General features: G+C 31.7%; 1 protein-coding gene across 2 annotated transcripts in view; it reads left to right on the forward strand.

Moving 5' to 3' along the window:
- The first annotated feature begins 201 nt into the window (after window positions 1–201).
- Window positions 202–26,326, forward strand: part of LOC127723408 (uncharacterized) — a 31,449-nt gene continuing 5,324 nt past the window's right edge. The window contains exons 1-14 of one of the 2 annotated variants that reach the window (XM_052230037.1): window positions 202–263; window positions 2,860–2,993; window positions 8,178–8,260; window positions 10,102–10,225; window positions 10,906–10,980; window positions 13,279–13,367; window positions 14,004–14,077; window positions 16,868–16,941; window positions 18,502–18,585; window positions 19,959–20,023; window positions 20,405–20,482; window positions 20,819–20,879; window positions 23,766–24,128; window positions 25,392–25,473. In XM_052230037.1, the coding sequence (XP_052085997.1) occupies window positions 2,862–2,993; window positions 8,178–8,260; window positions 10,102–10,225; window positions 10,906–10,980; window positions 13,279–13,367; window positions 14,004–14,077; window positions 16,868–16,941; window positions 18,502–18,585; window positions 19,959–20,023; window positions 20,405–20,482; window positions 20,819–20,879; window positions 23,766–24,128; window positions 25,392–25,473 (1,384 nt within the window). In that variant the 5' untranslated portion in view covers window positions 202–263; window positions 2,860–2,861. Of the gene's footprint in view, window positions 264–2,465; window positions 2,994–8,177; window positions 8,261–10,101; window positions 10,226–10,905; window positions 10,981–13,278; window positions 13,368–14,003; window positions 14,078–16,867; window positions 16,942–18,501; window positions 18,586–19,958; window positions 20,024–20,404; window positions 20,483–20,818; window positions 20,880–23,765; window positions 24,129–25,391; window positions 25,474–26,326 lie in introns of those variants that run through there. The other variant, XM_052230026.1, reaches the window with a different exon arrangement.

Below are 26,326 nucleotides of genomic sequence, written 5' to 3' on the forward strand. Positions count from 1 at the left end.
GATCGACTCCTTCATCAACGAGTTCACATTCAAATCACCTAAGTAAATTTACACTGACAATCGCAAACAATTTAGCTAAGCTACAATTATGTAAAATAAGATTAAAGACATGTTTGATCAGAAAAGAAGGTGTGCATATTCATAATTTCGTGGTAAATTAATCGCCTGAATACTTATACTTGCTTGAATCACAATGTCTTCAACCATATGAAGAACTAACACATGTATAGGTAAAACTCATTTTGCACTACTCTCACCTACAGGTATGTATGTTTGTATGATCGTTTATTTCTTATAATCTCATATTTTAAAATTCTCCATTATCTCATAAGATACTGCTAGAATTATTTATTTAACAGATTTTTGAAAATTTGTAATAGATTTACTGTACATGTAAGGGAATTTAAGTTTTATTGCAAATATCGGAGATAATAATAACAATAATAATAATAATAATAATAATAATAATAATAATAATTCAAAAAAATAATGATAATAATTATAATTTTACTAAAGATCTGACTTTGTTCGAGTATGGAAGTACTGTATTGTCAATAAAGTACTTCAATGGTTCAAACTTGGTACATTTAATCATTTACCAGGATGGATGTAAAATGAACGTAGGTTTTCTATCATGGGTCCAAAGGAGGATTAGAAAAGTTAACTGATATGCGTTACAGTTAGCAACGAAATGGCATAGCGTTTTTAACTTAATCGTCTGTTCAAATTAAAGAAAATTTTAATGTAGTGCTACTGTTATAACGTGACAATACTATAATTATTATATAAAAATTATTTTCATTGTGCAAATAGTATCATATATATATTGGTTTAGTCATTTTTGTCATTTATGATTTTATTTCATTCTTTCTCAAACATATCGTAGTCTTTGTCCGTCGTTTCGGTTTTATAAAAGTATTTTACCAATTTTCGAAACAAAATCGGGTTTGGGTTAGATTTGAACACCGATTAATCAACAACAAAGATAAACATATGTACTTATATTTTTATGGCATTTGAGGAAGAGAATACTGGGTGGGTAAATACGATGAAATTAAATAAAATGAATTAATATACGGAAAAAAATTCCTTTTAACAGACAATTGAAAATGTATATTTTTAAATGCTTTTAGACATGATTGAGAAAGGTTTCAACGTTTTTGTTCTCTCTTCACAATTCATTTTCTCGAATCTTTGAAATAGGAAACTGTATTGAAACAAATTATTAAGTGGGTGTAGAGGATGTTCCTTAGTTAGTTGGCTCGTTCATTCTTCCATCCGAAAGTTCTTACTTTCTATTCCCATCTCATTCAAATCCGCGAACTGCATTCTCTTGAAATTTTCAGTAAAACTTCATTAACATATAATTTTGTAATGCATTTCATGCACTTTAATAGTTTAAATAATGTTTTTAAAATACAAACCATAGTTGAATAATAAATCGTAATATGTACATATCATCGATATTTTATTCTTTTGAAATTATAAATGGTTATCGTTTTGAAATAAGACTATGTTTTTATAATCTTTAGTGAACTATTTATTAATTTTTTCATTTTCTGAATGATCAAACATGATGAAGGATTTCTATAAAACAAAATAACAATAATTCAATATGTACATTTTAAAATAGTTTTGTGAGAAGTATTTTTCATGAGAAGGAGAAAGAATTGAGGATTCTCTGTTAAATAGATAGAAAAAAAGGCAATACAAATGTGGTCAAGTTTCTAAAGGGAACACTTCCCATGAAGCAATAAAGACTGAGCTCAATCCTTCATATAAACCTACCTTTTAAAATCAATTATATGTAAAATCAATCATCAATTAAAGTCAGACAAAACCAGTTTACTTTTAATATATTATAAGATTTACATTATACGCTATTGCTTATCTTATATGCATTACATGTTCCAAAACCCTTTTACACATTTTAATAATAGAAAAGCATGTACTAAACAACTGAGGTGAGTTGTAAAAGAAATTACCGGAGAGAGTTATTAAATTCCAGAAAGAAATAAAGGAAAATCTTCGTAGTTATATCTTCTTTTTTCCAATAAATATGTTACCGAAGTATGAGGCGTTTCTTTGATTAGTCATTCGAAAGTTTTGAGGTTATTCAGTCATTTTGTGACAAAAATGTAATATTTAGGGTTAATCGTATTTAATCGTATTAGACACAGTGTGCAAAATAACAATCACTTATTTATTAAGGATGTAATTGAATCTTTGATTATCAAAATGTTATTTTTACAAATTAAAATTTCTTTGTGAGGCATCTTGTGGGTTATTTTCTAATTTGATCTCTACGCTAAAACATGTAAACGTGTTTAATCTTTCATAAAAATCTGTTTCCTTTATTAGTAATTCTTAAGTGTATGGTTATCATTTTTCACCTATTTCCAGTGATTGATCGGACTCAATTTTCGATAATTAAACAAGACAGATTTTAAATTCTTGTTACATTTTAAATAGCCCCGAAGTAACTAAGATTTAATGTAAATCAAACAGTAAGTTAAAACTTCACTAATACTGAAGACGCTCTTTAATTGTACCAAAAAATGGCAAGTAGAAAATCTAGATCGAGTAGTACGACTTCTGTTATTCTGGCTTCAACAAAATTTCGGAGATTATCATCCTCACCGGATAGAGACTGGCAATGGAGGTCACCTTCAATCGACCAGCTCTCAAAACGAGAACGGAGATCAGCTACAGAAACTCTAACTTATTCTCGCGACAAAAAGAACAATGAAGGCGTACCTGATAGCGGAAGTGCTCTAAGGAGGTTTAAGGGTGCTATTAGGGCGACAATGATTGTTGGTAATAGAAGAACATCAGATTCAGTTATGTTTACATTTTTAGCCATGTCTGATGATAAGCGAAGAGGAACTATTCATGGATCACATGGAATAAATAGCAAACGTCGAAGTGGTGATACTGCATTGAAAGATTCTCGGCTGGTGTCATTCCTCAGTCGAAAATCAGAAGAAAGAAAGGTTAGATTTTGTAGAATATATTAAGAAATGATTTAGTGTCATGAACTATCATTATTTATAAGAGAACATTTCAAAAGGAAAAAAATCTACTCTAGTTTTCTATGATTTCTATGATTACTATGATTTATTTGATTCATTTTATATATTGGTGGTGTCCCTCATTTTATATGTTCAGCGTCTCCAATTTTACGGTATTGTTGCATTTTTTATGCAACATTATATTTATTGTATGTCTATTGCTACGAAACTGCAAACCTTTTGTCTCTCTTGGTTATTGTATCTCACAATTTGATTAAATAGTTAATCTGTTTAAATGTCTTTTAAATTAATTGATGTAAAGAATATCCGACAAAAAGAAAAACAAATCAATTTGGAGTTCTCCTGAATACAGGATTCGCAAAATTCAAATGATATAGCACCGTAGGACTAGTTCATAAGAAATTTTAAATGTAAACTTTTGCCGTCACGTTAAATTAATATTCAAATATAAAGTTTCATTTTGCCTTTCTGTTCCATTGTTTATTATTTCTCGATGTCTGTATGATTTATTTAACTAATTATTCAACCAGTAACGGCATGATGAACACCAACAATCAAAGTGATGTTTCTTTGACTGATAGTTATTTGAAAAAAATATCGTAACACCATAATATATCCTATTTTCATACTGTTTCTATGTGGTTTTGTTTCGAATAAAAACATCGAGCGAGAAAAAGCAATACACACCAGATTCTTGATAGAAATCAATATATAAGTTTGGTATGGAAACGTTATAACCGTACATATGGAAATGCGAATTATATCTTCACCAAATAAATATTATGGCTTTTAGTTTAAATTTTGCCCTTCAATTTTTTTATAACGAATCTGATGAACATACAAGTAGCAAATCTTACTGTTTGTTCAGCCAGTTTTTTCTTTACCACACCACGTCTGAACAAACAAAGTAATCTTATTCTTTTAAATTTACTATTCAGTGGTCCATAGCTATTTTTTCATAGTTGTCCTCAACAAGTGTCAAATAAATATTTTGTTTATAATAATATTTATATGGTTTGATTGAATATTTAACAGTAATCCGTAAGATACATATACTTAACGTAAGCAAGTTACCAAAAGCCTTATGAAATCATACATGTAGTCAAGACTTTTTCAATCTTAATTATTTTTGCATATCATTTATTGAGTACAATAAGCCTATATTTTGAATTATTGTCCAAATTGTTATTGTTATGAAACGTTTTACCAATTCAAAAATTGATCTATGAAAATTAATACATTTGTATTTGCAAATTTTCTGTTTGCCCTCTGTTGCAATTAGTTAAAACAGGCCGTTGATGTAAAGGAAGATGGGTAGAATGACTTCAAGTTGTATTTTATTGGACAAATGTACTTTTTTGGAGTTGATGCCAACTCTGTTCTTGACTCGGGACTAGAGTTTGACTAAAAGTATTGATATTGTGTACTTTCGAAGACAGTGTGTTGATTCTACAAGTTTATAGATGCATTGTCTCTTTGGATTATTGCCCTGTTGAGGTATACCCAACATTTTCTTTTATTGAAATCAAATTAAGTTTATATGCATGATAAATAAATCCTTATAATATAGAAGTATGGAGTTGGAGTGGTATGATAGCCAATGAGACAACTATCCACCAGAGTCCAAATGCCGTACAGAAAAATGTTGTGTTGCTATAAATACGACCTCGATTAAATTAATAGAAAATGAAACAAACCTACTTTCCATTTTATTAATGATAAAAATTCAAAGCTTTACTATAACTCACTGGTAGAAAACTGGTGTGTTGTGTTGCTGATATATATGTTTGTTTGTCTGTCCGTTCGTTTGTTCGCCTGTTAACTCTATCTGCAGAATCGTTAAATCTCCAAATCTTGTTGCTGGGTTTTTCGATATGGGGAATGGAGGGTTATGACAAGTTAATTTTACGAAGATACAAACAGCCCAACAGTTTAGCAATTATGATGTTGTTGGCTTTACTCACGGTTACGCATAATTTATGCGTTACCAGAACAAAAATAACGGAAGCGGTCTGATAAGAGCTATATTTAGGTTTATATATTATTGCTGATACTGATATTGAGGTACGGCCAATTCCCCTGCATTTTTTTGCACCTACAAGTTCACACAATATATAAGCTGTAAAGTCCTACTGGAATTTGAATATTGCAGTCTATATCATGTACTTGAAATATTTTAGCAACAGTTTTACATATTTACATACACTAATTTCGGACCTGTTTCTGTATTGTTATGAGTTACAATCATCAAAGACCCATAGAAACAACATCTGATACAAAAAATTAATAACACTTTTAGATATTTGGATGATATTTTGGCTCTCAATAATGACGACTTCAGTATGTACACTAAAGAGATTTATTCTACTGAACTGACTTTAGATAAAGCTAATACCAACAATGGACACTGTCCTTTCCTGGATCTTGATATCTATATCATTAACGGGAAGCCTGATACCAAAATTTACGATAAAAGAGATATTTTTTTCTTTTCATATTGTCAATTAACCATTTTTAGATGGTGATGTTCCCTTGTCACCATCTTATAGTGTTTATATATCTCAACTTGTTCGATTCGCTCGTATTTGATTTTAACGAAAGAAATCTCTGTATTACTGAAAAATTATTACAAACTAGTCAATACATTTACTGAATTTGATCATCGGTGTATGGACATCATTCGTAAATATAAACCAACATGCAGACATCTTATACGTTCAGGTATTTCACATCCAATCTTTTATGGTATTATTCTATACAAAGCACAAACATGTCGCCATTCACCTCAAAGCTAACCAAATCTTTAAACAGACTTATTTAGAAAGGATATAGTTACGATACTGTTTCAGGTCATTAAAGATGGCATATTTTGGAATTAATATTGATTCACTCAAAGGGTCTTTGCATCGGAAATAAACACATTTATTCTAAAACCAGTTGTTGGCATGAAACGGGTTATGCTCTTCTCATATATTTTATGATGGTATGATACTTAACCCCTAACGGGAGGGATTGTACTTGATTTTCATATGATGAAGACATAATCTTTCAATCAGTTTAATTGAGGTCTGGAGCTGGCATGTCAGTAACTGCTAGTAGTCCTTTGTTAATTTATGTATCGTTGTCATTTTTCTTAGTTACTTCTGTTACCTATTCTGACATCGGACTCGACTTCTTTTAAACCGAGTTTTACTGTACGTATTGCTGTGTGTTTGTTTATTATACATTGGCTAGAGGTATAGGGGAGGGTTGAGATCTCACAAAACATGTTTAACCCCGCCGCAATTTTAGTTCATTTATAAGTTTCGGAGTTTAGTGTGACGTCCACTTTCACTGAACTAGTGCAAGTTTTTGTTTAGGGGCCAGCTGAAACCCGCCTCCGGGTGCAGGATTTTTTCGCTGTGTTGAAGACCCATTGGTGGCCTTGTGCTGTTTTCTACTCTTTGGTCGGGGTTGTTGTCTCTTTGACACATTCCCAATTTACATTCTCAATTTTAGTAATCAAAATAATATTCAAAGCGACATGTTACTATTAATAACATTTGTATACAAAGTTGCAAGATCTATTTTTTTTTTGTAAAATATTTCATCGAACAAAAGGAAAAATATAACTTTACTTAAAGCAAAAGTGGTAAAGGATGTCCTTCTAAAAAATAAAACTGGGATAAATACGAAAAAGTTGCCAAAATCTGTCAAAATTTCTTCTTAGAGCCATCTTCAGGCTTTTAAAATATTTATTAATATTGTCAGAAACTCGAAGTACACACATAGAGTTGTGAAACTGTGAATATTAGAAAATAATGAAAAATAGCCCTAATGTGAAAATAGAAGGAAAATTTACCTTACTTCTTTTATCTTGCGTATATCGATCTGAAGGATGTTTTTGATAGATTTATAATACGATCTGATTGTTTAACTCAAACGGCCAAAAAGAATTGTACTGTGCCATTTTCTTTGACAAACTGATTAGTTAGGTTCTGAAAAATTGGTGCACAAGGCCGAAAGACAAACATGTTTGAATGCTACTGGAAATGAGAATAACATTTTATAAATTTCGTGCGTCCGAGTCGCTTTTCTTTTCTTGATTCACTTTCATTTGGAACGCTCTAAAATAAACACTTGAAAGATCGGGATGTTTAAATACGTAAACACTTTAGGAGTTATTTGACTAAAAGGGACCTAAATAGAATAGCAAAATACATGTTAGGCAAACTTTGACTGAGGGAGTTCGAATCTCAGTTTATGAGGGATTTTGAGAGAGCATAAATTTTGCCCTAGATGTGCAGAGAACTTTGATTCCCAATTACGAATCACAATGTAATTATTATGAAATTAACTGTGGAAAACCATTAAATTTATATAAATGTACATAATAATAATATGCACAGTCTAACATAAAAACTCTCAAGTAACCAGACCTTGTCCTGTCATCTTGAGAACTTTAGTACTATCACCTGTTTTTGTAATATAAAATTTTATAACATCAAAAGCGTTTTTCTTTAAATCAAACAAAACGAAAATATCCGTTATCTCTTTATATAGTTTAACTTTGTGTTAAATTAAGAATTTTACTATTAATAATATTTCTATCGTTTAATTTAATTACGTTCGATTTACTTCATTAAGTCGTTGTATAAACATATTTCACGATTCTCAAACTGAAGATTTAAACTTGAGATTAAAGTATTAAAATCCTATACATGAAGTGACATTCTCAAACGATAAACATGTACCTACAATCAATGGGCAAATTGTGTTAGTCTTTCACATACAGTACATAGTTAATTTAGACCTCCAACACAGCTTGTCCACTTGAACTGTACTTCAATGTCTTGAAATTTAAACGACATCAATTTTTACGTGTAACCTAAGCTGTAAGCATGTACCCTTTTTATTAAGAAATATTAGGCCTATTATACAAATTGTATTTGATTGGATATACATGTAGCCACACACGTGAACACATTTAACTATCCGCTTTCTCCTCTTCAAGTTTTTGTTTTAGTAGTATCAATTGGCAAAGAAATATGTTTTGATTTAATTTATTCAAATGGCACTTTAATACATTTTGTATTAATATTATTATTTTACATCAGTTTTTCTTTAGTTTAAGTACGTCCAACATGTTTTTATTTTCATTTACAGAAGCGGTTGATATTGAAGTTTAGAATAATAGCTCGGTCTATTGGTTACATGATCCACTTGTGCCACAGAGTAATGGTGGATAAGTATGTATATATAACAACAACAAACATTCACTTCTATTCATTTTGTGACAACCATTTAAACGAAAGTGTGCCCAACAGGGGATATCTCAACAAAATCACTTGTCTATATGCCATAGTCTATGGGATGATTATGCGAAAACGACCCTTTTCAGGCATTATGTTTATTTATTATTGCGTTTCTCATTCATTATTGAGCAAACATGTGTAAATGAAATCAGAAATATAACAAATTTATCTAGCTAATCTTAACGTATTTGTATTCATGAATTAATATTATTCTATGATTTGTGTAAGGTATTACACGTTTTAACCGTTAAGATATTTGCATTTTGAAAATCAAAGATTTACACTAAAAGTACAACATAGATTTCAGTCAACATGTTACGTGTTTCTGGAATAAATTCTTCCAGGAAAGACTAAAAGACAAAGTTTGGAACATATGGAGGCCACTACGAAAACGTTTTTGAGTATAATTGGCAAGGAGCGCTTAAACTGAATAGTCAAATCAGGCTAATTTTGCTTGAGGAGTTGCAACTTAAAAAAATGATGAAATTGTGGGGGAGATTTTACTCATTGAAAGAGATATTGTCCACCTTAAAAATAAAAACGTATCAGGACGGTGATTTAATAGTCTTACTATTATAAGACGATGTCCATCCATTTGCTTTAAATGTTTATGATACAGCTTAGGTCCCCATATACTCATTAATGCCAGTGAGAAAGCTGTTTAACATTAAACAAGCGAAAATCCTATAATCCAATATGATGGAGGTAATTCCTTTGATGGAATACGAATATCAAATAAGATGATTTGATTTTTGATTTTTTGTGTTTTATAGCCACTTTTAAGCACCGCTTTTGGGCTATTTCGTGGCGGCCAGTTTTTATTGGTGGAGGAAGCCGGATTGCCCGGAGAAAACCACCGACCTTCGATAGGAAAACTGACAATCCTAGTCAATTAAGATTGGAGTCGAGTGCACCCGCACCAGACGGGTTCGAACTCACAAGCTCAGTGTTGACTGGCTAGTGATTACAGTAGTATAACTACTTAAGACAACTGGTCACCGATGCCCCTCAAATAAGATGATGTGGTATCATTGTCAATAAGACACATATATCAAACAGAGTCCAAATGACTTGAATTTAAGCAACTATAGGTAACCGTACGGCCTTAAACAATGAACAAACCCCATACCATATAATCAGCTATAAAAGGACCCGACATGTCCAAATTTGAAACAATTCAAACGAACAAAACAACGGCCTAATGTAGGACAAAACAATAAACGAAAAACATTTATAACAGACACCAACCGACGACAACCACTGAATTACAGGCTAATAACTTGAAGACAGGCGCATACAGAATGTGGCGAGGTTAAACATATTTGTGATGGCTCAACCCTTCCCTAACCTTGGACAATTGTGTAATAACAAACACGAGACCAAACTGTAAAATCAGTCCGAAATAGCATGACTCATCAGATTGGTACGAAACACAATAAAAAACTTACATATAGAAAACAAAAACCCACAAAATATCGATCTAAGAGTACTTGCAGTAACTGCAAGCTAGTTCAAAGCTAATAAACACTTATAATTAATCATGTTCTTCCATACGAAATCCGTTAATCCGAAATTGCTCTGACGTTTGATGGTATAGCTATGAAACGACCAAGCAAATCATTAAAGAGGCCTTCACACGTCCGAGCAATCTTCGACTTTTAAGTCTGAGATAATTGGGGTATTGCTGTTTTCTTTTGATATGATTAGCATGGTAATAATAAAATAAAAATAACCTATTTTAGAAGTCATAGATTATAGTTTTTTTTTATTTGAAGTGAAGAGTCCATTACATATCGAGCTGAGATGATGAAATTAACAGAACAACTTGCGGCGGCAGATGGCGGCCAAGTACCTTGTGTAAACCGAATAGATACTTCATATTATAAAGCTAATAAACAGGTGAGATTATTAAATCCTTTTTTTAATTCATAATAAACAACAGTGAAATTTCGGTTGAAAAACCATGTCAACCAAGAATATACATTTTGTATATGGTTAGATATACAACTTTATATAAGATTAACAATCATCGAACCCCTCACTTTGAGCTTCAGATTTAGGTCCCTGGGTGTATAATTGAATATGAAAAGACATGTTTTAGTAAAAAATGAAACAAAATAGAGATTGTGGAACACATGATTAAAAAAGCAAACGAACGACACACACGCACACACATCAAAAGACATCGAAATGTCAATATACGATCTTCAACCATAGGCGTTATTTATTTTGTTTATGTGTAGAAAAATCTCTAATCATACGTGAAGAAACCCAAAATAAACAAAACGAATTCAAGGATCAAACCCAAAAAATTACGAGCAGGCGAAACTTTTATCCTTACCATTCATTTGCCATGATGACAATGAAAATAGTGAATGGAAAATATAAAGATATCATGATGATATCTTTGTATATCATCTCAAAATACAATGCTTATGTTATATCTTTTTAACTGTCCTGAAATACCACACATAGAAGAAGGGAGAAACGTATTGTAAAAGTTTCGAGCAAACTATTTCAGTCATCTTTTATCTGCAGTTACATGTACGACTCAAAATCTTTAATTTTTTACATTTCAGATGAGAATGTCACAAGAAGGAAAAAGAATTTTATCAAAACTCCCGAAACACAGATCAGACAAAGAAATACAATATGTAAGTACATACGTAAAGAAACTGTGTTTTACAAAAGAGTATGAAATTACCTTTGAAATGACGAATATCCCAAGCAATCGCGAGGTTTTATTAAAACAAGGAGATGTGGTATGGTTGCCAATGAGACAACTGAATGTGGATCAAACATCTGTCAATTAAGCAACATGATTAGTAATAACAATTTAAAAGCATAACTCATTCACTTTGAAGCATAGCTTCTTATTGTATATTACTGAATGGTAAATCATGCATAACCAAGGCTCCATGTTGAAGACCGTACTTTGACCTATAATGGTTTACTTTTATAAATTGTGACTTGGATGGAGAGTTATCTCATTGGCACTCACACCACATCTCCTTGTTTTGACTTGGCGTTCGTCGTCCGTTAACTTTTACAAACAATCTTCTCCTCTTAAACTACTGTGCCAGATTCAACAAAATTTGGCCACAATCATCATTGGGATAATTTATTTTTAGTTTAAAAATGTGTCCGATGACCTAGCATGCCAACCAACATGACCGACATGGCTAAAAATCAAACATGAAGATGCTTATTAACCTAGGTGAGCGACACATGCTCTTTAGTGCCTCTTGAGTTTCTTATACTAGTTTCATAAAAGGTAAAAAGATTTTTTCGTACTACTTCGTATTTTTTATAAAAACAACATAATTCTAGTTGGTTACATTATAGTCACTGAACTCTAGCGTGTTTTATATAATATCTACATTCTTAACAATCAATTGAAAGCCCGTCCGAGTTCTACAAACGTTTTGGAACTTGCGCGTAGTTTACCATCTAAAACAAGACCACTTTACCATAATGGGAAAATGGGTCAAATTCCAATGAGCACAAAAAATAATAGATTACATTAGCTTTCTGAAATATTTTTTGTTTGCTAAAGTATTGTGCTTGTCATATTTCGTATTCCAATTTGTACTAATCTTCTTGTCATCCGTTTCAATGAAATTTCCGTTAACTCTAAATTCGTCTTCATTCTCAAATTTTGCAATGAGAAAATAATAGGCTATTTTAACTATTCATACCATTAAAAACTGATTCAATGATGAAAATTTTAAGTATCGATCATTCGGAACCTTGAATACTCTACATACGACTTGAACTGATAAAAAATGAAATATCATAAAATTATCTGTTTCTAATTTGCAAGGACACCTGCATGCGAATATAATTATAATAGTTTCTTTAACGAAAACAACCCATATAACGTGTAGTTTGTTAAGGGCTGACATGCTATTGTTTTGTCTTGGATACATATTTTTTTTTCATTTTTTTTTTGGCTTTGAACTAGCTTTTAGTAACTAGGAGTACTCTCAGATCGGTACTTTAATTGTATCTTTAGTCTTTTTAGTTGTGGTTTGTGCTTTGTATCGATCTGATGAGTCAAGCCCTTTTCGATTGATTTTTATAGTTTGTTCTTGTGCTTATACACCACTGTCCAAGGTTATGGAAGGGTAAGGGGCCTGAAAAAAGTTAAACGCCAGTTTTGCCACATTCTTTATAGGCCTGTTCAAAGTCAGGATCCTGTAATTCAGTGGTTTTGGCATATTGCTGTTTATCATATTTGTCTGTAGTTTATTGTTTAGTACATAAATCGGGCGATTGGTTTTCTCTTTTGAATTATTTTACATTTTGTCATGTCGGGACCTTTTATAGCTGACTATGCTGTTTGTGTTTTGCTCATTGTTGAAGGTGACCTGTATTTGTTCACCTCCTGGTCCTTTGGTCTTTGGTGGAAAAGATAATAAGAAAAACGCGGTTAAGTTGACTTTTTGGAATAATAAGTAATAAGGTTTCTGAATTCATACTAGTAATTTAAATCTCATTCTTTTAAGGAAAATACTTTTCTCTTTGTGTCATTAGATGACGGAGATGTATAAAGTGTAGGCGTTTATTATCAAATAGTTATTTACAAATTGACTTTGTTTAAACGTGGACAGCTCGCAATGGGCTGATAATTGATGGGATAGACACGTATTTATAGGTCAGTGTTTCCTAGGGAGAAAAAACATTAACAAGATAAAAAGTAAAACATGTAAACAGACATTTATCATAGAATCGACAAAAAAATAAGCTAAATATCAATGACCGAATAATAGTAATTTTATTCAAATTTTAACAGTAGGATTGACTTTTGACACATTTCCATTACAATCTAGACACCATCTTTGAAAAGTGCGACAATTTGATTTTTATGTCGGAAATACATATTTCATTTTATATTGTATAATAATTAATAAATGTCAAAATGCAAAGATAATTTGCTTGTTGACTTTCAGGCTACGATAGCACTACGTAATGTGAAAACAATAGCAGACTATCCTCTACATATTCAGCAACAGCTTGCCATGTACGGTTACTTTGAAAAGTGAGTTGAAATATAAAGCAATATAAAGACCCATTACATCTCTTTTTTCTTCAACAATATGCGTACACTTATTTTAATTTGTTATACTGTGAATTCAGAAATTATTGCGTGCATTTATTATTGCGATTTTGCCATTTTAGACTAAAATACGATTTTAATTTTTGCAATATTGAGAAAAATCCTGTTTAATTTATATAAAATATTTCGAAATGCGAGTTGAAATTTTTGCGATTATAACCCTGTCGCATTGTTCGCAATAATAAAAACATCGCAATAATTTCTGAATTTACAGTAACCACAATAAGTATTCATTTGCGATCAATGAAAGAAATGCATAAAAAATAAACGCAAAACCATATGATATTGATACAGGTCAGCTTTTTGAAATACAGACATTAAATAAAATAAAAATTAAAGTCTACCTGCAACCTGAATAAGTTGTGGAATTCTTTTTAATTTTAGTATTTCTCAGTCTCAATCCGTCACATTTTCATCAAGTATATTATCCCAGAAAAACGATTTTCTTTAAAAAGGGGTCATGATTGTAACAACTTTCGTATATGAAAAAAAAAAACGTTTTTGGTAAATATTTGTGTTTATTTTTTAATGTAATGGTAGTTTATTTTCATTTTATAGTTATGAACCAAAACGAGTAATTGTTAAGGAAGGTCGTCCATCAGAAAATTACTATATCCTCATCTACGGTCAGGGTAAGTTCATAGAATAGATTACACTTTTTAGGGCTGAAAAACATAGATCCATCTTGCATGACAGTTTTTAGGGGTTTTTTTAGACGTGCAGTATATATTTTACAACGGAGTAGGCCCGGTAAGGCCCCAAAATATAGCATTTAAAAAATTTGTTAAAAATGTAAACTTTTAGCTATTTATTGGAAAGTTGAATATTTTTGTTACATACATATGGGCTGTTTTTGACAATACATTGCACATGCATCAGGTACTAGCATCATTAGTTCTAATTCTAATTTAGACTGAACACGAATGCGGCCACTTCCATTTTTGACAAAAACCATCGGAAAAGTGACATTTTGTGGCATATTTGATAGATATTTCATATTTAAGCTTGAATTGAGGCGTTTTTAATGTTCAAATCAGTTCAAATCTTTTACATAAACTAATTGAATCGACTGAAGAAAAACATATCACAAATCTTTGATCAGATGTACTTCAAATTTTAGGCCAAAATTAGCCCTTACCGGACCTTCTCCTTTATTATTATAGTATCATAAACTCAACATTAAAATTAAGACACTTGGAAATGTTTACAAAAGATAATGTACAGACCTAAATCGGAACGAGGACGTGACTTGTTTTGAAAAAGTGTTGATTATTAAGTAATTGTGCATTTTTTCTCTCGTTCTAAATATTGATGTCGTATTTGTCGTCTCAACAATCCATAATGCATATTATATTTAATTTCCATGTATAATCAATTCCTCTAATCCAGTGTTATGTATAATCTTTGTTGATTGTTGGTTGATTAAGTGGCAAATATTTCATGCATGCTCCGGACGAGAACAAATTAACGATAAATACAATAGGTTGGTCCTGTCAAAAGGGCCTTCCGGGATGAAGGTAGGACAAAATTGCCACTGACAAATGAGTTCATATTGGATAGAGACAGAAATTTTGCCTTGAAACAGGCCACGTACGAACCCCTCAAAAACTTGATGCAAGGTTTTTTTTACGTGCAATGAGCGTGACACTCTCTCCACATAAGGCATCGGATTTAACGTCCCAAATCTGACCGGACTTGGCAGCGTACTTGTACATCCCGCACAGCAAAACGGACGCCCCACTTTAGTAAGGGTTTTACTGCCGGTTGGAAGAAGACCAAGAATGACTATATTTCTATTCCCCAGTCTCCCTTGGGTTATTATCTTTGTGCAATATTTTTGTTGTTGCTTTAAGTCACTGGCTTAGAACACTGTCGATTGTCATTTTTGATATTAGTCAAATTTGGTATCCCCGATATTTATAATCATGACTTACACTTCCGTTTTAGTTTGATGTCAAAGGTGTTTATACAAAAATGGTTTTATAAATGTTTGGATTCTATGAAGGTAAATCAAGGAAAGCACTACGGACACACCAAATTTATGAAGTGTTATTTTCACATTGTTCAATATCCTGTAACCATATCAATACTCAAAATCTTGTCGTCCGTATAGAAAAGTTCTGCCAATCCTACAACTTCTTATCTTTCTATTATAGAAGGAGTTAAATACATGGGGAACTAGTATGCATATGAATCTGTCATAGATAAAATAATCACATTTTTATTTTTTGCAGCAAGTTAAATAGGTTCCAACCAGATTGTTGCTATTGTATTTATTTATCATAATGATTGGTAAGATCATTCATGAAAATGATATTTTAATCAAATTTATTGATAAGAAACCATCGTCAGAATTTAAACAATGAAGACCATTTGCTGCATTAAGAAACCATCGTCAGAATTTAGTCAATGAAGACCATTTGTTGCATTAAGAAACCATCGTCAGCATTTAGTCAATGAAGACCATATGTTGCATTAAGAAACCATCGTTAGCATTTAGTCAATGAAGACCATATGTTGCATTAAGAAACCATCGTCAGCATTTAGTCAATGAAGACTATTTGCTGCATTAAGAAACCATCGTCAGCATTTAGTCAATGAAGACCATTTGCTGCATTAAGAAACCATCGTCAACATTTAGTCAATGAAGACTATTTGCTGCATTAAGAAACCATCTTCAGCATTTAGTCAATGAAGACCATTTGTTGCATTAAGAAACCATCGTCAGCATTTAGTCAATGAAGACCATTTGTTGCATTAAGAAACCATCGTCAGCATTTAGTCAATGAAGACCATTTGCTGCATTAAGAAACCATCGTCAGCATTTAGTCAATGAAGACTATTTGCTGCATTAAGAAACCATCGTCAGCATTTAGTCAATGAAGACTATTTGCTGCATTAAGAAATCATCGTCAGCATTTAATCAATGAAGACCATTTGCTGCATTAAGAAACCATTGTCAGCATTAAGTCAATGAAGACCATTTGTTGCATTAAAAAACCATCGTCAGCATTTAGTCAATGAAGATCATTTGCTGCATTAAGAAACCATCGTAAGCATTTAGTCAATGGAGACCATTTGATGCATTGATTGCATTAGATCGTATTTTGAGATAATTTTTATTTTAAATGTTTATAAAGACGAGCACTGTGTGTTAATAGAGAGAAATGTAATATGTTATTACAAGCAGTAAAAACAGTTGAGTGTTCCTGGCGTCAATTTGATTTGACGATCGCAACTGACGCAAGTAAAACTTTATGTGCGACCGTCAACTCTGGAATTGACGCCGTTGCCGCTTCCAACACAGTCAGTTATTTATTCAGTAGCTGACAAGAAGTGATAGTTTTGCTTATTTGACAGAAAATCAAAGCAATATGAGCGCGATGTATCATGTTTTAGAATTAGTTAACCCCATTTTTCAGTTATGTTTGCCAAGACAGATGAAGGAAACATGGCGAAAAGACTAGGCTCATTGTATAGAGGTTATTACTTTGGTGTAAGTATAATGATACATATTTTCTCCCAACTGTTTTGACAAAACGTTTTGGAGATGTCTTCATCAAAGAATACACTTTATATATATGTATGAAAGAGGATATTGAACATTTTTCAATGATACAGTAAATTATATAGACTTTTGTAGTACGATTTCCTTTAAAGAGACGTATATGGAATATCACACTGTTATACCCATGCTCAATAAGATGAGTGTATTACATAAGTGATACAATAGTGATTTTACACACATTTAATTTTTCTTTGAAAAGTAGATGCCATAACATATAATTGATTTTTTTCAAAATACTTGAAAATACGAAATTTTGGAAAGTGGTTTTCACCGCTAATGATAAAACACTTAGTTTGTCAATCCTTAAACATCCAATACATCCATCATAACTATTGATTGAACGGCAGAATACAGACATCTACTCTGTTATACCTAGTTAGAAAAAAAAATGGATATTTTCATACAACAGAGGAAATCTCAAGTAAGGTACACTACACACTCACAAACAAAGAATTACAGTGTTTATATTTCGATATACGAGATGTTGATCCAGATTGTTTTTTTTTTCTGACTGCGATAATGAGGCGAGTGACACATTGTGTTAGGTAATTCTTAAGGTTCCACTAAAGTCATAATATAGGACACTTCATAAACATCTAAACTTTGCCTGTATTTTTCAACCTATAATGAGTAAATTCCTAAACTATGAGAACATATGTTCATTTAAACATACTTAACATATACACACTGTGTAAATTGTAAATAAACTTGAAATTGTTATGTTGTGGCCAAACCGGTTCTTGGGGTGAACACTAAATTTTCAAAAAATCTGGAGGCCTGCGAGACGACTTAATTTGTTTAAAATTGGTATGGACAAATACTGTTATATCTAATGCAGGGCTAGCTCATGTTGATTTTTCAGAAAATGTATTGATTTTCGAGTTTCAGTTAATTTCATGTATCTAGGTGAACAAATATCGAAGTTACAATACAGAAATTGGACAAATATGCCATTAAAACATATGTATGTGACAAATCAACATGCGCTTGCCCTGCATTACATGTAACAGTATTCGTTCATACCAATTTCAAGCAAATTAAGTCGTCTCGCAGGCCTCCAGATGTTTTTGAAAATTTAGTGTTCACCCCAAGAACCGGTTTGGCCAGAGCATAACAATTTCAAGTCTATTTACAATTTACACAGTGTGTATATGTTAAGTATGTTTAAATGAACATATGTTCTCATAGTTTAGGACTTTACTCATTATAGGTTGAAAAATACAGGCAAAGTTTAGATGTTTATGAAGTGTCCTATATTTTGACTTTAGTGGAACCTTAACTATATTTACAGCTATTGGAATTTTGCTCTTTTAATCTTTATTATATTTCAGCATACTGGTACAAGTCTTTTCTGACACATGTTAACACTAGCCTATATTTGCTTATTTCCGTTACCCCCTTTTTAATGGTCACGTTCCAATATGTCAGTGTCAGTTCATTAATATTATCTTGACAATTTTATATAACTGGTTAACCATTTAATTACAGGAATTAGGTATTTATAACGGAACCGCAAGACAGTCCTCAATTATAACGGAAGAGTATACCGAATTATTACGCGTCTCTGATATAGTAAGTTCTATTTTTCTGCTACAACAAATATTAAGTTTCAAATAAAATAAGGTTCCACAATATTATCACTTGATGTCTAGGTTTTTTACAGGAAGTTGGTTGAAGTGGAATGAATCTGAAACTATTTTTACATCATGTATGGACTGTTTCCTTAGTTTAAGTAGATCAATATAATTATAAGCTTCATGTTTACTAGAACACGTCCTATAACCGACTATCACTACGGCAGATGCAATAGGATCTGTGTTCTCGATTGACATTACACACAATTGTTTTGGCTATCAAGTACACGATTTTGTCTGCTTATCCGATTGCAATTGCAATGTAATCGTGGACAGTAGATTTAAAAAAAAATTTGTTACCTATTGCATCTGCAGTGCCGACAGCTAGTATTAGGGTATGTAGAACGAACTCAAATTCACGGCAACCAATTATACAAAAAAGACCTCTTCATACAGCTGTACGCCAAATACAAATCTGAAATAATTGAAGGTGTCCTGTAAAATAATGTTTCATCATGATAGTTGATCAGAATATACAGACATACTAAGGGCTAACCGCTATTCCAAGAAGCATTATGGACCAACTGAAATTGGATTTAGAAGGAGATCTGACTTTTTAAATGTCAGATTTGAATAGATGTTCACAACAAATTCTTTAAAACGTTCTTGAAAATATAAAAGAAGTATGATCGTGTTTGTGAGCTGCCATAAAATATAACTTATGTTTGGTCTTTCGTTGCCTGTTTCAAATCAATGAAATCATGTTTTGTAACGATATTAGCTTTTAGATGTCGAAATACGAATCTGGTGCAGTAAAATTGATACCGTTTATTAATAGCAAAGCTACTTTGAAACATCATTTATTTAATAATTTGCTGCATTTTCAATAATTCTGTTTATTGTACATTATAACATTAATAAATATTATAAATATATATCGAGGTTGTAAAATAGAATGCTTGCAAATTAATTTCTTTGTAACATCACAAGCAAAAGTGCATTTGTTTTGCTAAGGCCGACTTTGCCTGAGGGAGTTGAAACCTTAGTTTTTTTTTATAATTTCAAAATTAATAAACGGGCAAATTTAGACAGGTTTGTTATTAATCATGTCAGTACCGAAGTACTGACTACTGAGCTGATGATACCCTCGGGGACTGATAGTCCACCAGAGGTATCGACCCAGTGCTGTAAACAATGAAAACAGCACGTTATAAATTTAATAAATAGTAAAGAAATGATAAATTCTTGTTCTTACTATTATCATCATGGTGTCATTTTTAAGGTATTATAATGAAAACTGTAGAGTAAATGTTGGGTACATACAGTTGGTTTCATGTTACTAGGATTTATCCTTAAACAAATTTATTTCAGGATTTTAAAAGGATCTTTATGGGTGGCGATGTGTCTAGAAACCCTGAAGGAGACAATTTCCTTACGTAAGATAGCAATGATAAGCAGCATCTTTAATAACTTATTTTTGGTTGTTTGTAAATACAATAAGCTTTATGCATATATTTCTGAATAAAGAAATAAAATTTTAAAAACTTCTGTTTTTTGTTGTTGTAAATGATATAACGTATTTCTGTATACCTTATTGGAATCAAATATAAAATTTCTGTTATATTTTATTTGAACATTTGTAAATTGAGTTACATTAGGAAAATTTGATAAGGACAATATTTTGTTGATGTTGTTTTGCTGTTATATTTTTGAGTCAATAACCGAAAGAATGAATAGATAAACGTGTACTCTACGCATTGAAAATTTTCCAACTATAGTGGTTTGCCCTCATTTTGAAATTAATTTTCTCTTTGCAGACATGTTATTTGTCTAAAAGGATGGCCGTTACATGTGTTAAAAGGAAATAATAAAGCCATTATGACAAGCTACTTTCAGTAAGTAATCCAGTGCGTTTAATAATGAAACGAGTCATTCTTAAAATGACTGCTTTTTTGGTTAAAATGAGAAAATCATAAATTGTCTGACATTATTGCACACAACTTTAAATTAACAAACTATTTTCGTAATTATAAAAAGTAAAGAAAAAACTTCGCCATATATCAGTCACTATAAAATTACGTTTTTTTTTTGGTGTTTTCCACGCCCATTTTGCTCGACGGACAACAATTTATGATAAACGAACCAAGGAAAGAACATCTGACTCCCGTACAACAATCTACTGAAAATTATTTGATATTTATAAAGTCTGCATAGTTTTTCTTTCTTTTCAGACGAGAAGCGATAATGACACGTGATAGTAATTTATCCGAATGGATTTTTATAGTTAAGTCGGTAGGTGAGAATACTGAAAAACTTAATTATCTACGATATCTATATTCACTGATATTTATTTTACAAATTTGAATATAGGTAAGACTTTGTTTTACTTTAGTGAGATATATTTTACTTACTTACATGTAACTTCATGTTAGCAAGTTTTACTAATGTCTTGATTTTCACATTTAATTCATACATCTATAACACTTTTGTTGTGTTCGAAACGTTTTACTTTTTTGGTCTTTTGGAAAATATATAATATATATATTATATATAAACAAGTCTAAATTGAAAACAACGTTCAAACCTATGATTGCGTTGGATAAAAACTGCAATTTTTATACGTGTGCATGTAAAACAAATTTCTTGGTAGAGGGGTCTAAATACAGCACAAACAACATTTTCCAAAAGACCAAAAAAGTGTAATATATTTTAACAAAACGCATTTGACTAACAGGTCGAACAACGGATTTTCTTAAACTCTGCTAACTGCCATTGGCGATTGCCAAATAAATTGATCACCAGATTTAACAAAATGGATCTTAATATTAAACAGAAAAAAATTAACTCGCGGAAAGATGGTATTCCACAAACTTGAGGTGCAAAAATTTGTACACCATATCCAGATTTCGACAATTAATGTCTCTTCAGTGATGTTAGGGATCGAAACGGTATTTGGAAGGCCATATAATTTTCCTCAATTTAGGATAGACTCTTGAATTTTAAAGAGTCGAAATAGGATGAACGGATCATATAAACCCTAAGGAAAATATAATACAAGCCCAAACGAAAAAATATAAACAAGTCTAAATTGAAAACAACGTTCAAACCTATGATTGCGTTGGATAAAAACCGCAATTTTTATACGTGTGCATGTAAAAAAAAATTCTTGGTAGAGGGGTCTAAATACATCACAAACAACATTTTCCAAAAGACCAAAAAAGTGAAAAAGTATATTTTAACAAAACGCATTTGACTAACAGGTCGAACAACAGATGTTCTTAAACTCTGCTGACTGCCATTGGCGATTGCCAAATAAATTGATCACCAGATTTAACAAAATGGATCTTAATATCAAACAGAAAACAATTAACTAGCGGAAAGATGGTATTCCACAAACTTGAGGTGCAAAAATTACACCATATCCGGATTTCGATAATTAATGTCTCTTCAGTGATGTTAGGGATCGAAACGATATTTGGAAGGTCATATAATTTTCCTCAATTTAGGATAGACTCTTGAATTTTAAAGAGTCGAAATAGGATGAACGGATCATATAAACCCTAAGGAAAATATAATACAAGCGTGAAAGGTATATTTTAACAAAACGCATTTGACTAGCAGGTCGAACAACGGATGTTTTTAAACCCATATATATGTATTTAGACCCCTCTACCAAGAAATTTGTTTTGCATGCACACGTATAAAAATTGCTGTTTTTATCCAACGCAATCATAGGTTTGAACGTTGTTTTTAATTTAGACTTGTTTATATTTTTTCGTTTGGGCTTGTATTATATTTTCCTTCGGGTTTATATGATCCGTTCATCCTATTTCGACTCTTCAAAATTCAAGAGTCTATCCTAAATTGAGGTAAATTTAATGGCCTTCCAAATACCGTTTCGATTCCTAACATCACTGAAGAGACATTAATTGTCGAAATCCGGATATGGTGTACAAATGTTTGCACCTCATGTTTGCGGTATACCATCTTTTCCGCAAGTTTAATGTTTTTTGTTGTTTGGTATTAAATTTATATTAAGATCCATTTTGTTACATCTTGTGATACGTTTATTTGGCAATCGCCATGGCAGTCAGCAGGGTTTAAGAACATCAGTTGTTCGACCTGTTAGTCAAATGCGTTTTGTTAAAATATACTTTTTAACTTTTTGGTCTTTTTGAAAATGTTGTTTGTGCTGTATTTAGACCCCTCTACCAAGAAATTTGTTTTGCATGCACACGTATAAAAATTGCGGTTTGTATCCAACGCAATCATAGGTTTGAACGTTGTTTTCAATTTAGACTTGTTTATATATATATATGTCTATCTTAAATTGAGGTAAATTATATGGCCTTACAAATACCGTTTCGATTCCTAACATCACTGAAGAGACATTAATTGTCGAATTCCGGATATGGTGTAAAAAATTTTTGCACCTCGTGTTTGCGGTATACCATCTTTTCCGCAAGTTTATTGTTTTCTGTTTGGTAATAAATAAATAAAAAGATCTATTTTGTTACATCTTGTGATCCGTTTATTTGGCAATCGCCAATGGCAGTCAGCAGAGTTTAAGAACATCAGTTGTTCGACCTGCTAGTCAAATGCGTTTTGTTAAAATATACTTTTTCACTCATTTGGTCTTTTGGAAAATGTTGTTTGTGCTGTATTTAGACCCCTCTACCAAGAAATTTGTTTTGCATGCACACGTATAAAAATTGCGGTTTTTATCCAACGCAATCATAGGTTTGAACGTTGTTTTCAATTTAGACTTGTATATATATATATATATATATATATAATTAAATGTTATAATCGGCGTTCTCCTTTTGAGCCATTAGAAAGAAATCATTTACGCCAATACTCTTTTTGAAAAAGAAAACAATGTGTTTTCAAAAACAAGGTTCTTGGAACATGACCTTTGGTGAAACAGAATATTTATCAACTGAGAATTGATTGAAATATATTTAACAATACTTGCCAGTACCAGGCACTGGTATTTTACTTGACAGCGTCGGTGATGAAAAAATACAAATATTTTAAGTGGCCCTACATTTTCGCAAAATAATATTTGTCTCGCAAATATTGTATAATTAACGTTAGCTTCATGTCTGGAAAATAAGTTTAATATACACGTTTGTTAAAAAAAATACATGTATTTACGTGTAATTTTTCTTATTATAGGGATCAATTCGAGTAATGAAGAAACTGGTTAAAACGAAATCAAATACAAGTAAGAGAACGGGAATGCACAAGAAAGTTGCACATACCGATGGCTATTCTGCATTCCAGGCAAATGAGGATGAATTTCAACGTTTTAATTTATATAACAGTATTGAACTTCCTCCACCACTTACAACAAAAGGCGACACTAAACATGATGTAACAGGGCATAGAGAATCATCACTCACTTTGCCGTTGATGCTGAAATTACAACGAGCATGCAGACCTCATACTGCATACGCTGACTATCAGTCAAAAGGACGGTCTATGAGAAAACTTTCGTTGTCATGGTCAACTGGTTATGAACGACAATGTATATCAAAGGTACAAAACATGTAATAAATGTATGTAAAAATTACCATGTAGTGGGGCCTCAATGGACGAGTGGTCTAAGTATTTCATCTACTGTATCACTAACATTTCAATACTGAGGCACGTGGCAGATGCGTTGGACTCCAATCTTCAATGACTAGGATTGTCAGTTTTCTTGCTGAAGGTCGGTGGTTCGCACCGGTTACTATGGCTTCATCCACCAAAAAGAATCTTGCCACCACGAAATAGCCAATAGTGCTGAAAGTTTCTTTAAAACACCAACAATCCATCAAGCAATCACAAAATTGCATAGAAAAAATAGCATCAATTAGCTACTACTTATTTAACAAGTAAAATGATGAAACAAAAATAAAATTGATAACAAGATTATTAGACATGGGATACTCAATTCACAATTTACAATTCCATGTTTAGTGATCCACACAATCTGGATGGAAAGTAATATTATATTATAAAAGTTCGCATCATAAATTTCAAGTTGATGTCACAACTTCATGATGAACTACTCCTAACCAAAACTTTAACCAAATACATCATTACGAGCAGACGGACGTACAACCTAGGAAAAATAAAAAATGGTCGTTGGGTTCATTTGGAATAAAAAAAAAATATGTAAGACGATTTTTAAAAGCTGCACAACAATATTTTCAATTACTTATTATTTATACATATAAGTAACAAAACAAAAATTATAATGGGTAAGCAGTTGTATAGACCTGTAAAATATCCTGCTTTCTATGTTTGCTATATACATGTGATAGACATCTCAAGGATAAATGTCTTTCGCGTTAAAGTCAAACCCTAAACTAGGTCTTGATAGTTTAAAAACAAATTTTAAAGAATTTTATAACATTGGTACTTAAACCAAATTTGGATCAATAATTCAGAGATTAATGCAAAAGAATTACCATCTGTAAAGCTAACTTAGAAGAAAATGACGAATGTGTAATGCGTCTCTTTCTTCGAAGGTCACTGGAGATAATCTAGTCGTATATGTGTCCATCGTACGTTCTCTGTATTAAAACATTTTGAAACCGTCTAGTTATCCATAGATTCAGCTGCATAGATTATCAGTGACTTCCAATAGTTCAATTTGTTCAAGAACTCACTGAATTATCATATTGCTCAGAACATTGAATGCAAGTCCAACATCCTTAAGTTGCATTCAATATTATACATATAAATTAAAAACATGTGCATATACGCTATACGTACATTGAACTTAAATAATTGTCCTGTTTTATTCTTTTTCAGAATATTTCAACCTTGTCTACACCAAGCATCCAAACTCCTCGTAACCAGTCATCAAGGTGTTCTAATGAAAATCATTTACCAGGTAATTGGACCACAATTTAACATTCATATAATGTTAGCACGTAAGGTTTGAAGTTTGATATAAATTTACATCGAGTTTGCTGGTGTTGGAGGCGGCTGTATGAGATCTAAGAACCAATGACATTCATTCATCCAACAATAGAGGGCTAACCTACACTATGCTTAGCCTAAAGTACATGGTCCCTTTAGGAAATGGTGGCCGAATAAATAGTGTATCTATCCCTTATTATTAGTGACTGACATAAAAAAGGCAAAAATTAGTTTGTAATGCATGTTATGAAATTTACATGATAATCTGAAAGATTGCGATAAATACTGCACATGCCATGCAGTTTGTAAGATAGAGATATAACTTATAATAACTAATAAATAGCCTTTTCACACCATTTAAATTTTTTGTCAATTTTGTTTACAGAAATCAGGATTTAGTAAAGATAAAAACCATAGTAATATAAGTTATATAATTCTTTTAAAGATACAGCTTTCCAACTTACATGCAGCATATTGTCTTTACATAAAGAATATATATAAACACAGATCACCAAGTCGTTTCCATTTATTTAAACTAGTAAAATAAATGAATGGAGAAAAACACGTTCTAAATTTAGTCTGTCCAAAGCGATTTCCAGGATTTTCCTTGAAATCATTGGATCAGTTTTTATTTTAATGGGAAATCACACTATTCTATTTAAACCATTTTCATAAAGCAAGACAGAAAATGAATATCTATATTTACAAGTACTTGTTAGAGCTGTTTTCCTAATGCGTGTAGTTTAAAGGTTTGGTTGGCTTGCTTGCTTTGTTTGTATGAATGTTTGCTCAAACATTGTAATTAAGATTGACATCTGCAATCA

The sequence above is a fragment of the Mytilus californianus genome, unplaced genomic scaffold (assembly GCF_021869535.1).
Source record: "Mytilus californianus isolate M0D057914Y unplaced genomic scaffold, xbMytCali1.0.p SCAF_1, whole genome shotgun sequence".
Lineage (NCBI taxonomy): Eukaryota > Metazoa > Mollusca > Bivalvia > Mytilida > Mytilidae > Mytilus > Mytilus californianus.